Raw genomic sequence first — 14999 nt, forward strand, 5'->3', positions numbered from 1 at the left:
CAGGCACGTTGGCACGGCGACCAGGAATCCAGGTTGCACCATGCAGAATTCCTCCAGGGCTAAACTGCAGGCGTGAGTCGCAGCCTGAGTCAACAATTCTGAGAAATCTGATACATCAGTTTCATTCACATTAGCATTTTATTAAGCTGAAGTACTGAGGCTGGTGTAGAACATAATGATATTGCATGACTGTATATAAAATAATCCTCTTGTGGCTTGTTTCTGCGCTGTTTTTAAACAGTCCCTTAGTATGGAATAATGATAGAAATGTACTAATATGGGGGTGTTAATGTCAATATAAGAAAGATTGCCTTATCCAGAATATTTGCAGTTTTAATGCCCAAAAAATCGCTTAGATTGCCTTTAACATAGTCGAGGCACCTCCACAATCACAGGACCCCCATTTTACTTCCCTATCTGAAAGGCGAATGCAGCTCCAACCAGAACCAACTAATTGGAACAGGGAGTTCAACCGAGCGGCTGCTACCAGCTGAACTACAGGACATCTGTTTGAATTATATACTGTGACATTTTTCTGATACCTCGTGCTTTGTGGGTTGTGACATTGAATAGCATGGAGAATTCTAGTAGCCACCAGGGCCCTGAATCAAGCCTGTAGTAACTGCGCCACCTAGCACCAGTGATGGGTACTACAGTAATAGGTAATCCTTAGTGCTTTGTGGATTCTGATATTGCATAGCATGGAGCATTCTTGTGGCCACTTTAGGCTCTGGCCTGGAATCAATCCTGTACTAACTGCGCCACCTAGCACTAGTGATGGGTACTACAGTTAACCGTTATTGGGTTTTTGTGCTTTGTGGGTTCTGATATTGCTTTAAATAGCAAGGCATATTACTAAATTTTCAGTTGTCACCAAGGGACTGGCCCTGGATGAATCCTGTACTAACAGCACCACCTAGCACCAAAGGTAGGTACTACAGTTGTACACCACACCTGTATGCATAGGTTTATCCAGCGTGTGCCAAAACTCTGACGGCAAAATACATGTAACGTTAAGAATCTCTAATAATTTTAAAATCTTCCCCTTACAAAAAATTGAACAGGAACTTTTGCATAAGCTGACAATAAATCTAGTTAATATCATTGATCACAAAACAGTGCTGCGTGCGTGTCATATAGAGTTTATTTAGAACATGGACAAGAATTAAGGTAGATTTTGGCAGTTTTACAAAAATACATTTCAAAGTGTTGATTTGCCGAATTCATACACATGTTTTACAATACATACACTTAACATGTTGATTTACATGACTTGTGATACATTTATCAGAATCAGAAGTATATGAGGCATCGAGAAATCCTAATTCTAGATATGCAACAACATTTGATAAAACCTGGTGCCTAAAAACAACCTCAAGTGACTACAATCAGATATTCACTAAGATATCGCTAGATGTTGGTTGAGTTGTACGTGTCTTTAACAATTATAACAATTACAAAGGTAAACAAAGTCATCACCAGATTATTTGTTTGTTTACAGTGAGATGTACATGTAGGTGGGAGAGACATGAAGGTGAGACATAACTCATGAACAAGACTATACGAAATGTTTAACATGAAAACTACAATTCTGTTACATGTATAACATTGTTACATTGCAATTCATATTTACACCATGCAAAGTAATCTGTTAGACTTTTAACATGTCTGAAAACCAAGCAAATAGATTGGTGTGGCAAAAAAAAAAAGTATTGCAAACTGTCAAGTGACTGAACATGTAAAAAAAACATTGCACCAAAATGTTCAGGCCGGCTAGTGCATATGCATACAAAGTCATCCAGGTAATAAGATACGCCAAATGACGGTCACTCAATCAACCAACTGGATAAAATTCTATCCAGCTGATTGAGCAACTGTCATTTAGAATAACAGACTACATAATTGGTGTTTCGTTACTGATTACAACAAAACTGTACCTCTTGTTATGTACAGAGAGGTAGAATTGCACACAAGGAAATTGTGATTGACCCTTTTAAATCACTGGATTTCCTGCTAGCCCTTCACGGGAAGAAAACCAAAATGGAAAACAAGGCTACTAGTAGTGAGGTGTCGATATTATAAGTTCAGCTGTTGGACAATTTTATGTGTAAGCTGAAACAACCCTCACTTAATGTCGCACATCTTTTGTACATTAAAATATAGCTTATTAGACACTAGATATTTCTAAACATCAAAAACATCTTGCTCAGTCCTGAACTCCAAACTAACTTGACACCATGCTGTGCAACTTCTGCATATTTCTTCACTTCTTTCTGTTATAATAATAATCTTAAGGCATTCATTTGATCAAACACTCGTGTCTCTTTAGCACTTTGGAAGGTGAGTTCATCTTCTTCAAAGCCTTCTTTGGAGTGAATTAAGTCTCTTCAACAAAACTGGCACATCTTTGTGTGAATACTTACAATATTTGTGGATTTCAGATGATAACATCCACACATTTAACTGCTGACATGACAGCTGAAGGCAACTTACTCTTGTTACATCTATCTTTTCCCCTTACATGGCAGATTGAGTACTGTATTGCAAAAAGACAAGGCCTTGTTATGTTACTGTATACAAAGCTTGGAAAGGTGAATTTCCACATTTTGGGCTGTACTTGATAACAAACATGTACATTTTTTGTATCTTTGCCAAGGCCATCTTTGTAGTTAACAGCGTCTCTTAAGCACTCTAGAAGAAGTCATCCTGAACTGCTACTGTACAGAAATACTGTCTTGAAGGCACACTAAGCCGAAAACATGGCTTTCGCAGGAGAACATTCTTGAAGACATGGCTAGCCCAGGAGAACTTTCTTGAAGACTTGACTTTCCCAGAACTTTCTTGAGAACTTTCTTGAAGACATGGCTAGCCCAGGAAAACTTTCTTGAAGACATGGCTAGCCCAGCAAAACTGTCTTAACGACTTGACTTTCCACTCTTGAGAACTTTCTTGAGAAATTTCTTGAAGACTTTACTATCCCAGGAGAAGTCCTTCTCGAGAACTTTCTTGAAGACATGACTTTCCCAGAAGAGCTTTCTTGATAACTTTCTTGAAGACATGGCTACCCCAGGAGAACTTTCTTGAAGACTTGACTTTCCCAGAAGAACTTTCTTGATAACTTTCTTGAAGACATGGCTACCCCAGCAGAACTCTCCTGATCTTGTCGGAGGGAACCGCTCCTTCCTCATCGCTCTCGGACTCGGAGCTTGTTACGGGACTGGGCGCGGTGCAGCGGGGCGAGCAGAGGTACTGCTGCAGCGGGAGGCGGTACTTCCCGCAGAAATCCACGAACTTGATCTGCTTCACACGGGCATCGAAGTAAACTCCTGGGGAGGGAAAATACAGCACTGTTATTGAACAAGTTCTCTGTATATGTCACTTATGCATAGATGTTACAGAAAAACTTGATCTGTTTGACACGGGCATCGAAGTAAACTCCTGGGGGGGACGATATAGAAAAATACAGCACTGTTAATGTTATAATAATATTATTGTAAAAGTTCTCTAGATGTTACAGAAAGAAACAAACTTGATCTGCTTGACATGGGCATCGAAGTAAACACCTGGGAGAAGAGAGACATTACTGTAATACAGTATGAGTCTCTATTGACAGAACAAAAGTACAGCGATTTTGGTAAGGACATATTAAGGTCCTTTACCAACAAACAAGGGGGATACATTGATTGATGCAGGTTGGACATCAAGGTAATGAGATATGCAAGGTAACAAAAGTGATCTGTCCTATGTACAAGTACATTGATAAATCAACATGTTGTGTTTAAAAGCTTTGACTTGGCTTGACTTGAAGTTTCTTTTTGAGTACTGCTTCAAAGGTCCAAACATCCTGACTCCATCTGCTGCCCCTGACCTTGAGGGAAGCCTCAGAGCTGGCCCGTGGGGTGATTTGGGTTGAAGGTCATGTCCAGGTCAGGACAGGACACAGGGGGAGGGGTAAAAAGAAATTAAAGTGTGGGAACCATTTGCATGTAGATTACACAGTGCCTGTGTGGCTTGTCCAGGAGAGTTACCAGACATCTCAGTAGAGTTTTGCCTTCAGCCCCCTCAGGGAGTGATGCAATGTTAATGGCCATGGCTCCATTTCTTATGGGACCCGCCTGGGGTTAATACACAAGGTCATGGCTGCAACTGGGCTGGATCAAACACACTTGGTGCCAGGATAATGCAGTTTGTGTAATATATGTAATGTAAAAAGTGTGCGAAGTCAGCATATGTAATTGGGCATGTTCCTTACTTGTTGGAAAATATATCCTTTTTCTGACTCTCTGACCCTTTCCTTTAATTTGTTTAGGAATGACTTTAAGTTTTTAAGTTGAAGTTAAGTTTATCGTCAAAATGGATTAAGACTCTGTATATAGTCCAACACAAGAAATGATATAGCATATAGTGCATGTACGTGCTTTAGCTTGGGAACAGCAAATAACCAGCATCGTCTTTCAATAACGTATACACAACGTACAGGTGACAGGTCACCTATCCACATGACTTCTTGATTTGTTAACTGTAACTTAATTCTAATGGTCACCTGTCAACAGCTAAAATTTCTTCATCGCAAATATTTAATCACTAATATTTGAGACAGTAATGTTTGTTCCCACAGTTAAATTTAAGTGCCGTCACTTACACTCCAATGTCAAAATGAACAGAGACATTGTCCGTGTGTGACACCACCAACAATCCAAGTGAAATGCTGTTTTGACTGGGGAACTTGTTGTTCACATTTAGAGTGTTTTCTGACACAGTTGACCCACAAGTGACCCTCATCTACATGTAGTTGTTGTACTTGTAGATACCACAGGAGTTCACTCAAAATGTCACATGTCACTTTTTGCTTAGTCTGCATAATGCAAACACCGCTGTCAGGGGCTTTGACGGGCCCCTTTCACAGTTGACAGGCCACTATATCTTATAAGGGAGAATTACTGTAAAGGCATTTAAGTTAGTGTGGTTTCAATTTCGCGGTAGAGATAAAATTGAGTGTTCGCTGTGGTCTTTAAGTTTAAGTTTGAGACAACAGTAGGGGGTGGGAGGGCAAAAAAATTCTATAGTGATTTTAAGTTCGCGGCGAAGACCTTACCGTGCAAACCACGAACATAAAACCACAGCGAACATTTCTGCATTTACAGTAATTAGCTAACTTTTAATTTTAATACCAACTTTCATGTAAGCACAATTTTTTTTCATGAAAATGCATTTGCCTTGAATCATCTGAAACCTTCCCAGTTCATAAGAGAAGCTATGATTGAATAGATGAAACGACTGTTTTTCTACTGAAGGACTCTAATCAACCAGGCATGCACAAGTTTTCCTGATGTTCCATACTAGATGTTGTTCACGTAAGCATTTTTTTCTGTCGCAGGTGACCCTCAGGTGACCCACATCCACATGAACATGTATGTATACATACCACCAGAGTTCAGTTCAAGGTAGTTTCATGGAGAGTTGGATAACTTTTACCAACCTTCAAATAAGTACAGTTTTTCTCAGTTTTTTTCTGAACATACACAGTGCCTCCAATCAACAGAAAACTTCCCAGCATTTTTTTATAGTAGAAGCTAATATGAACAGATGAAACAACTGTTTTTCTGCTGAAGGACTCTAAGCAACCAGGCATGCAGACTTCCCATTAAAAAATGTCATAAGTTTCCCTGATGATGCAACACTATGGTAGATGTTTTCAAATAAGCAGAATTTTCTGGCACAGGTGACTCCCTGGTGACCCATATGTACATACCACCAGTCTGAGAGTTCATTCAAATGTCACATGTTGATTTAGCTCAAGGTGGTTTCAGGAAGAGTTGGATTATGAACTTTTAGCAACCTTTAAAAAGTACAATTGTTTTTTTCTGATTCTGAACAAACATGTACACTTGCCTCGAAACTTCCCAGCCTTTGTTGATAACAAATGTTATGAATAGATGAAACAACAGTTACTGTTTTCTTGGGCTAGACTAGAAAATATGAGATAACTTTCTTGAGTTAACAACACTTAATATCAACCTCCTCAAATCTGTTTGATATTAAACATCTTAGGGAGTTGATACAAGAAGAAATCTTTGCTTGAATCTTTGGAAGCTAAAAATTTCCTCAAGAAATATGACAACTTCAAACCATCATAGTCAGAATCCACTTCACAGAAAGAGATGGAAAGGTATTCCCAGACCCTGTCAGACCTTTCCTACATGACAAGACTGATGACTGGCCATGTTTGGGCCTGTAGTTTATTCAGACCGACTGAGATGACAGATGCGTGATGACTGCATGGCAACAGAGCCCTGTGGGAATGTGCTTTTGGGATGACTAGAATACCTGTCAATCAAGCTGCCTTCCTGTCAATCAAATGGTCTTCCTGGAACTTTGAAGGACCTTGTTTACCACACATACTCTGAATTTGTTATATTTTTTTCTAAAATGTTATCCAGTTGCTTGAGTAACTGTTACCTTGTGTAGCTATCTAATAATCTATAAATGTAATGTATAAATGTTATGATTATTTTTTTAGGAAAACAGAACTTTGCCTGCACTTTGAACAGTCCAGAGGGAATCATGAATGTGCTTCTGGCAGTTTTCAAACAGTGCTGAGTAACAGTTTGGATACAACACAGGCCTGCCATTTGGTAGACACTCTTAGTTTTAGGGAGTGAGCAGAGTAAGAGTTTTCCCTGACCTTTTGGGGTTGGGGCACTTGCATGTTCTTATGCAGCTTGGAAGTGTTTAAGTGTTACTATGTTGAGGTGTTTCCCTTACCTGTACATTTGGGCTTGGGGTTGCTACATGGTGTTGTTATCTAAGTGTTGTATTGTTATCATTGTTCCTCACCTGTACATTTGGGGTTGGGGCACTTGCATGTTATTATGTGGCTTGGAAGTGTTTTAGTGTTACTATGTTGAAGTGCGTTTCGCTTACCTGTACATATGGGCTTGGGGTTGCTACATGGTGTTGTTATCTAAGTGTTGTAGTGTTATCATTGTTCCTCACCTGTACATTTGGGGTTGGGGCACTTTCGTGTTGTTATGTAAGAATTGTAGTGTTGTTGTTCCTCACCTGTACATTTGGGGTTGGGGCACTTGCGAGCGAGACTCAGGTAGCGGTACAGGTTGGGCGGGACGTCCCCCTCGCCGTACGGGATTCCCGAGTTCTTCACCCCCCTCCCCGCCAGCTCCAGCAAGGTCGGCGGGTCGTAGCTCAGGTCCCGCACGAAGTTCACGACCAGCGGGTTGCCCCGGAGACTGAGCTCGGTGAGGTTGCGCAGGGCGATGATCTCGCTGGGCAGCGCGGCGATGCGGTTGTTATGGAGACTGAGGGAGCGGAGGTTGCGGAGACGGGCGAGGTGGGGGGGGATGGACTCCAGCCGGTTGTCGCACAGCACCAGGGACATCAGGGAGGACAGACTCCCCACCTCCAGGGGCAGGGACGAAATCTGGTTTCCTCCAAGGTACAGGATCTCTAGTCTGTAAGGGTGAAGGAACACGTCTTAGCAGGACGCACGTTGCAGACGTTTGCAGCAAATCAAAACCGAAATCGTAAACCGTGAAAATTTCTGCAGTATCTGGTTTAAAGTTAATCTTCAGGTTCTTAAGTCTGAGGGAAGGAAGGGGTCTCATCAGCAGAGACAGATGGATGCATCTTACAGTCTTTATAATGTTTAAGGTGGTACCATGGGACAAAGGCGATTTCTATCTTGTAAGCACATTAGGTCTATGACATGTTTTCATGTTGATCTCAAGTGCAGCATTATAGTTTTAAATCTCTCTCTCTCTCTCTATCCAATTTAACATCTTTTGTTCCCCATCATATGGGGGTTGGACGTGCTTGCACATGGATGGGGGAGCCCCAGAACTCCTCATCAAGTGCAAGTCTTTTTTCAACAAATTAAGATGATGTGGCCTCAGACCAGGATTATGTCTGTATATGTAACAGCAGACAGCCGGCGATACTGAAAAGGGTTTAGACTTAAGTCCTTTCCATTCCTACACTCACTGTAAATGCACCCAGACGTAAACTATCACTGAATGAGTGATGGTCTTACTACTATTATCAGACCTACATGCTGGCACACAATTATAGTATCTGGGTCAGCAGCTCATTTTAATAAGCTCACACACAGTTAGACTCAGCCTGGTGGAAGTAGCCTCTACCAGGCTCCGCGGATCGCTGGGAAAAATAGAAGAAATTGGCCAAATAGAGTGAATAGTATGCCAAGGGTAGTCCGCTATACAGGCAAGCTCAACGTGGTTCGCCTATTGAGCTTCCCTGTATAGCGGAGTACCCTTGGCATACTATTCACTCTATTTGGCCGATTTCTTCTATTTTCCCAGCGATCTGCGGAGCCTGGTAAATTTGACAACAGAGTCTGAAGGGAAAGTCTTGTCTGTGTATTTCTAACCTAATTTTGAGAAACCATCTGCCCCTTAAGAACTGAACAGATGATTATCTTCAGTTTAACTTTAAGCCCCTTTCACAATGGGATCAATTGAACTGTCCCACAATTGTCGTTACCTCATTTACATATCAATTCACAGTTTTGGCTGTATCTACCTGTTGGATTTCAGATTATTTCCTGACGAAAGACAGGTTGGGTCCCACACGTCTGTTTTCAAAACTTATCCCGTTGCTAGAGTAACTTCGGTACTGTGTAAAAAATTATCATCACTGTTTTTCCCCATGGAGACAGGCTGTCATAACAAAGATTAAACAGGGTCTGGGAGTCTGAATTCAGAATTATTGATTACAATTAGTGCCACATTATTGTTAAAAACCTGGACCTTGGATTTGTCCTGGCATCCATCTGTCAAACTGTTCTGACATTTTCGACAGAATTCTGACAAAATTACCATCAGCCGAAACTCATTAAACATTTACTGATGTCCGCCAAACTTCAGTTCTAGCCTGACTCCTTTGTAGCCCTGTCACCCTCCACACAAAGGATAATCTCGAAGACCGTATTACACTGGCAGAAGAAGTATGTATTGCAACCTTGGATTGCCATACAAGCTCCTTCTTCCAGTTGGATACGGTCTTTGCAATCCATTGGGCCTGCTTGGAGGCTACACAAAGGACACAAGATCGAGGGGTTGCGAGTTCAGTTCGTGGCTAGACGTTGTGTCCATGGGAAAGGCACTTTCCTCACTCCACCTAGGTGTAAAAATGGGTACATGTCTACGGTTGGGGAGGTGAAAGGTGGTGGAAGGAGAGGGATGGGCTCCGCCTTCCAATACCGTGCGCCAGGCACAGTAGATAACACACCCACTGCCCCTGCGGCCTCATAAAGGATATGGGGCCTTCACCTTTTTTACGATGCTACAAAAACATCACATGAGGGAGGACCTTCAACTCTGCCTGTGCTCTCATAAAGCATGTCCTGACATATCACCTGTCACACCTGAACAAAGGCTCACCTGGTGAGGACAGGTGAGGCCAACAAACATGGAGGGTTAACCTTCTCCCTGCTGCCCAACCCGAGAACCAATACAAATTTGGCTCCAAATGACTACCTTACAAGTCTCACCGCTACAAGTACAAACCAGACTTTGTGTGTTTCATCTTATTTTCTTTCCACCATTTTCTTTCTGTTGTACAAAATGACAAGATTTATATACATTTTAGAATCCTAAAACAAACCTTTATCTAAAATTTATCTTCAGGAGGGACTCCTGATACATTATAAAGATATGATTTAACAGTGAACATTTGACATTTTACAAGGTTCAATCTTTTGGAAACTAAATGTTCAAATCTTTTGTATATTCTACATTTCTACAGGTATCGAATCAGGGTGACTTTATGTAATTGTTTTTGCTTCCATGTTTTTCTCAGACCTTTCTTGACAGGCACACATAACTGATATATGAGACGGCCGTGCTGTCGAGTCCGTTCCTTCACATGTGTGGATGGCCTCTAGAACATGTAGACTAATTATAACAGGTCACAGCGTAACATTACACACTGTTTCACTCATGGTATGTTTACACACATGATGTATTCAAAACTTGTCTACAAGACTACATGTTTATGTTTAGACTTTCTCTTAGACTTTTCTTCATATCAATACAGAACATCAATCAACTATAGATTATACGGTAACAATATTACACTTACAGACATTTCAAAGTAAAATTTACAAACCAGCCAACATCAAAACAGAAGGCTGGAAGTGCATTCACTCCCTGGAACTGTGCACCAAGGTACAGCCTTCAGACTGTTTTAAGTTAATATTTAAATTTGGTGCAGCCGTATGTATGATCTAATATAACAATATCGCTTAGTCATGATTGCAGGAGTGTTCAGGGTGGCATTGACGTTACACCGTAGTTAATATTTTACTACCGTACAAACTCGCTACAATGATATTTTCCCCAGAGGCGCAGACAGAGGCGAATACAAATACTTTACGATTTCTTTTCATTTAAAAAAAAAAATGTGACTGAAAGTAATCAAACACAAGTACAACCTTAGGGTATCAGGAAAATCAAACTTGCACAACCTAAATATAATCATAAATCGTATACATTTTTAATATAATCGTCAGGGCTGGAAATTTTGTGAGTTTGCTGGAAGCTGTTTGAGATCTTTGAGATTACAGATTGATATAAACAAGTTTCAAATTATTTGGCAAGTGAAAAGAATGCTCAAGGTGCTTATGAATCACATTTTGCAGAAAACAGGACTGTAGTATTTTGAGCCCTGATACAAAAACACAAAACAACAGTACATCCATTTGCAGGCAAATGTTTAAGTTTTTTGAGATCACAGTTTGATACAAACAAGTTGCAATTCGCAATTCGGCAATCAAGAAGAATAGCTAGGCAGGCTTCGTTCCTACGATCATAACATATTGCAGAGAACAGGCCTAGGAATATAGCACCTTATTTCAAGCCCTGATACACACATGTATAGATAACAACAAATGTAGATAGCGAAAAAAACCTTCTCACCTGCTCATGTGTTTGATCTCGCTGGGAACCGTCCGCAGCCTGTTGGCGCCGAAGTACAGCGCCCTGAGACCCGCCATTCCCTCGATCTGCTCCGGGAACTCCATGAAACCGTTCCCGCTCAGGTTCAGCACCTGCAGGCTGAGACACCGCCCCAGTTCCTTCGGCAGGGCGCCGTCCTCGAGCAGGTTGTTCTTGGCAATGAATGTCCTGAGGTTGGGCAGGTGCGTGAGCTCGCCGGAGACGTGCGTCAGGCCGTTGGCCGAGATGTCCAGGTGCCGGAGCTCCTGGAACAGGGAGACGGCGCGCGGGAGCACCAGGATGCGGTTGTTGTTCAGGTGAAGGCTCTGGATTCTGTCCGCTTTCTCAGAAAGGTGCTCCGGGAAGAGGTCCAGGCCGGAGTACGCCAGGTCCACCCGGTTCTCCGGTGGGACGTCGTCTTCGTACATCATCTTGCCTTCTTAAAGTTAAATCCCTCCTTGCGCTTCTTAAACTACCAGAAGGAACCTGATCTACTAGTGCTGACGACCTCCTTGAGAAAGCCACAAGCAAACACCGCAGACTTCACAGCAGCCATTTCAGTACAGACTCCTGCCAGCATACCAAGGATAGATCCTGCAGATACCCTGCATGTAGGTCTGACATGCTGTGGTTACAGTTACAGGAAAGCCGGGAGCCTGTTGCACACAGCCCAGCCGGTAAAACTGAGTCTCACCAAAAACCTGCCCACCAAAATCTACATGTCCTTCTGTTCTGGGTTACAACAACATCTCTCACACTCAACGAACAACTTGTCTACAGGACTGGGGAGCAAACTACAGTTACATCCCACCACTGGACAGTTTTGCAGAGTCACTGAACGTCCTGTTCTGCAGAGTCACTGTTCACTGACCCAGTTAGAGAGACAGTCACTCACTGTACCTTTTCTTTACACAGAGCAGGAAGGCCTGCTGACCTTTGCACCCTCTTGTGTTATTCAACCGCTGGGTCATTGCATAAGCCAAACTGGGGAGGTAAATATAGCTTCATGAATATGTAAGATTTACCTTATAAGGGAAACATATCCTCATGAATATGTATGAGCCTCATGAATATGTAATGACCTACCTTATGAAAATGTGAAATGAGATTTGCATTAGCCTGGATGCCAGACTGTTTCCAGGGCCTACACAGGCCAACTCCTCAGCTCAAGGGTCAACATACCCCAAAGGAAATTTTACAACAGACCCCCTGATGAGTTTAGAATAGAGTTCAATAGACCCTCACCATCACCCTGGCTAGATCAGACAGAACTGTCGACTCTCTGGACACACAAAGATATCATGTCTGGCATCCAGACTAGCTCTGTATGTGGAGAGAGCACTTAACTTTAGTCAGGAATTTTGTAGTATATTTTGCATTGACAAAGAACTACAAACACAGCTAGGAAATGCAATATCTATGCAAGGAGGTTGATCTATGCACCTTACACCACTGGTATAAGATATATAAGTAGACTAAGGACACAACAACTTACAAGTACCTAGGTGAAAAAGCACCACGCTTCCTGCAGAGGATAACTGCAGCTGTAAACCTTTCCAAAGGAACAAATATGTAGGTCCACAAAGGAAAAATCACTGTCCCTTTATACTATACTACAATAAAGGTCTTCATTCATTCAAGTTTATTGGAAATGCTTTTGTCAGTCTGAGCTCATTTGTGAGCCTTTCATATTCATTAGGGACTCACTTGTCAGCAGACAATAGACATATCATCAATAATCACCTGTCAGGAGACAATAGACAAATGTCAATCAGGGATCACTTGTGACGCCTCTGTAGTCATTAGGCAGTGATTAAAGCATGATTAGTGACAATCACGTCAATAGAAAGCTATAGCTAAATAACAACCATCATGGTCTAATGACTCTAATTATAGCTGGGGATTAGAGCCTCCTTCAACACAACAATTTTGTTAGTTAAAGACCCATTCAACATCACTGCATTCTGAGGCTTCTTGAGTTAAATATCAACTTATCATGAATAAACAAAGGTTCAAACAAATCAAACAAACAAACTTCATATGCTTCTGAAAAGGGCCACCTAAATCGGCTACTTATAAGTTATAGCTGCGAGAAGCAGTACTCCAGTCAGAAGCTCTGAAGAAGGTGTCTGACAGACACCAAAACGTCAGCAGGTGAGATTACCTGGTTGTGTAAATAGAAACTCCAAATATCCAACTTCATATACATGTATGCTGTTGTGAAAAAAACAAGCACATCCCTACAAAAGTTATTGCCTCTTTTAATTGAAGCCGGAAATGGCATCATAATCAGGTTAACTCCAGACTTTTTGATGACCGTTATACATTTACTTGTAATTCTTCGTGATCGTATGATGATTTGGTATCATATGAGGGAATTGTTATAGCAAGAACACACAAGAACTGTGCGAGAGGAGAATCCTGGGTTCAGAGCTTGACACGTCCCTGGCTTATATTTCCCCATACAAACGACTGCAACTCTTTCCAACATTGTGCCGGCCTAGTCTCTACCAGACTAGTAGCTACGCCGGCTATAGGGAGAATATTTGCCAAGGGAGTTTTGGCCATGCAGGCACAGTTGTTAACCTTAGCGTGGACTCTACTGACCAATTATTCCTTTTTTCTGTACCCCTGTAGCAAGGCCTGGTGGAGGCTAGTGCCAGTCAGTTAGGGCAATATGAGTGACAGACAATCAGCCAGGAATCAAACCCCTGCCCCTCTGGTTCAGCCCCAGGGTAGAGCAGGGTAACGGTAACCAGAGACCCAGGCATGCTCCATGATAATGCTGATCACCCCGGAGGGACACATTAGAGAGTCCTGGGGCCTGACAGGGATGGATCATAGAAAAAGGCTGGAAACAGACTGAATAAAGTCGAAACCGGTCGAATTCCGTGTCAGCGCTGTCATTATCCCAGAACTACGAGGGATGGATTACAGACTTACATCAGATATGGGGACAGTTTGTCACTCAAGGGCAACAGAAATTCTTCTCTTTTGTCATTCTCAATCCTGGCAACTACAGGCAGGCTTGTAGGGATGCTGCGCTAAGAGGCTACTAAGTTTACGGTATATCATTCATTGTCTACCGATCCACTATATTGTTGAATATATGACATATTGTCTCCGGGCTCCAGCCTTATTTTTCAGTCAACCAAAATTTTTGTATCAACATGTCGCTACCCCTTGACCCTCTGAAACGCTTTGTCCTGCATATTATTAAGGGGCTAATCAAAGTCAAAGCCAAGTCAAGTCAAAGCCTTTATTTTACTTTGAAGTGCTTGTTCGGCCACAGGGCCGCTTTTCAACAAGGTCGAAGTGAAGTGGAGGGGCAGGAGTCACGGATAAAGAGTACGAAAATAAACTTAACGTAAGTTGGTTTAATGACATCTCTTTTGGTGGAAAATTGCATAAGGGTTTCTGCTTGATTTTTTTGGCCTTGAGTCGAGATGTTATTACTAGCCGGGATGGGGATGAGAGGAGGCCTGTCTGATGAAATCAACGCTTTTCTAGGAACACTTCCAGCAACACGCAAGCACAGGTCACCAAGAGTTTAATACCTAGAGAGAAATTGGCTCATAACTGAACCAAGCAAAACTCAGCACCAAGAGATGATAGACGTTAAACAAGGACAACAACAAGAGATGAGTGGCTGCATGTCTGTCAAGATTCTGCAGTTCTTTGTTTTTGTTTTGCAATTTAGCAGCATTTCTATATCTAGGCTGAGGTGGGCAGGAACAGACTGACAGTCTGGTGGTAACAAACTTACTCTCCAAGCAGAGGTTAGTGGAGAAGATTGTGACCTTTTTATCCTCTGCCCCGTTTAACGGGGCAGAGGAAAAAAGGATAAAAAGGTCACAATTTTCTCCACTAACCTCTGCTTGGAGAGTAAGTTTGTTACCACCAGACTGTCAGTCTGTTCCTGCCCACCTCAGCCTAGATTTACGTCCTTGCTAGATTTACCTTGGAGAGTAAACAAACTAGCTATTAACCAGGAGAATGACCGAGAAAACAAAAAAACTCTCAGACTGA

General features: G+C 42.0%; 2 protein-coding genes across 5 annotated transcripts in view; both read right to left on the bottom strand.

Moving 5' to 3' along the window:
- Nucleotides 1–14999, bottom strand: part of LOC136436065 (kelch-like protein 9) — a 42235-nt gene that overhangs the window by 18193 nt on the left and 9043 nt on the right. The window lies entirely within an intron of this gene.
- LOC136436067 (leucine-rich repeat-containing protein 58-like) lies at nt 1674–11966 on the bottom strand. 2 transcript variants are annotated; one of them, XM_066429774.1, is made up of 4 exons: nt 10953–11959; nt 7063–7469; nt 3108–3326; nt 1674–2990 (listed from the first exon to the last, which is right to left on the bottom strand). In XM_066429774.1, exons 1-3 carry the CDS (start codon nt 11399–11401, stop codon nt 3136–3138), a joined length of 1047 nt encoding a protein of 348 aa, XP_066285871.1. In that variant the 5' UTR covers nt 11402–11959; the 3' UTR covers nt 1674–2990; nt 3108–3135. The 2 variants fall into 2 exon arrangements, with proteins under 2 accessions (XP_066285871.1, XP_066285872.1); XM_066429775.1 differs by lacking the exons at nt 1674–2990; nt 3108–3326 and adding an exon at nt 3350–3438 and having other exon boundaries at nt 10953–11966.

This window comes from Branchiostoma lanceolatum, chromosome 6 (assembly GCF_035083965.1).
Source record: "Branchiostoma lanceolatum isolate klBraLanc5 chromosome 6, klBraLanc5.hap2, whole genome shotgun sequence".
NCBI classification, from domain to species: Eukaryota; Metazoa; Chordata; class Leptocardii; order Amphioxiformes; family Branchiostomatidae; genus Branchiostoma; species Branchiostoma lanceolatum.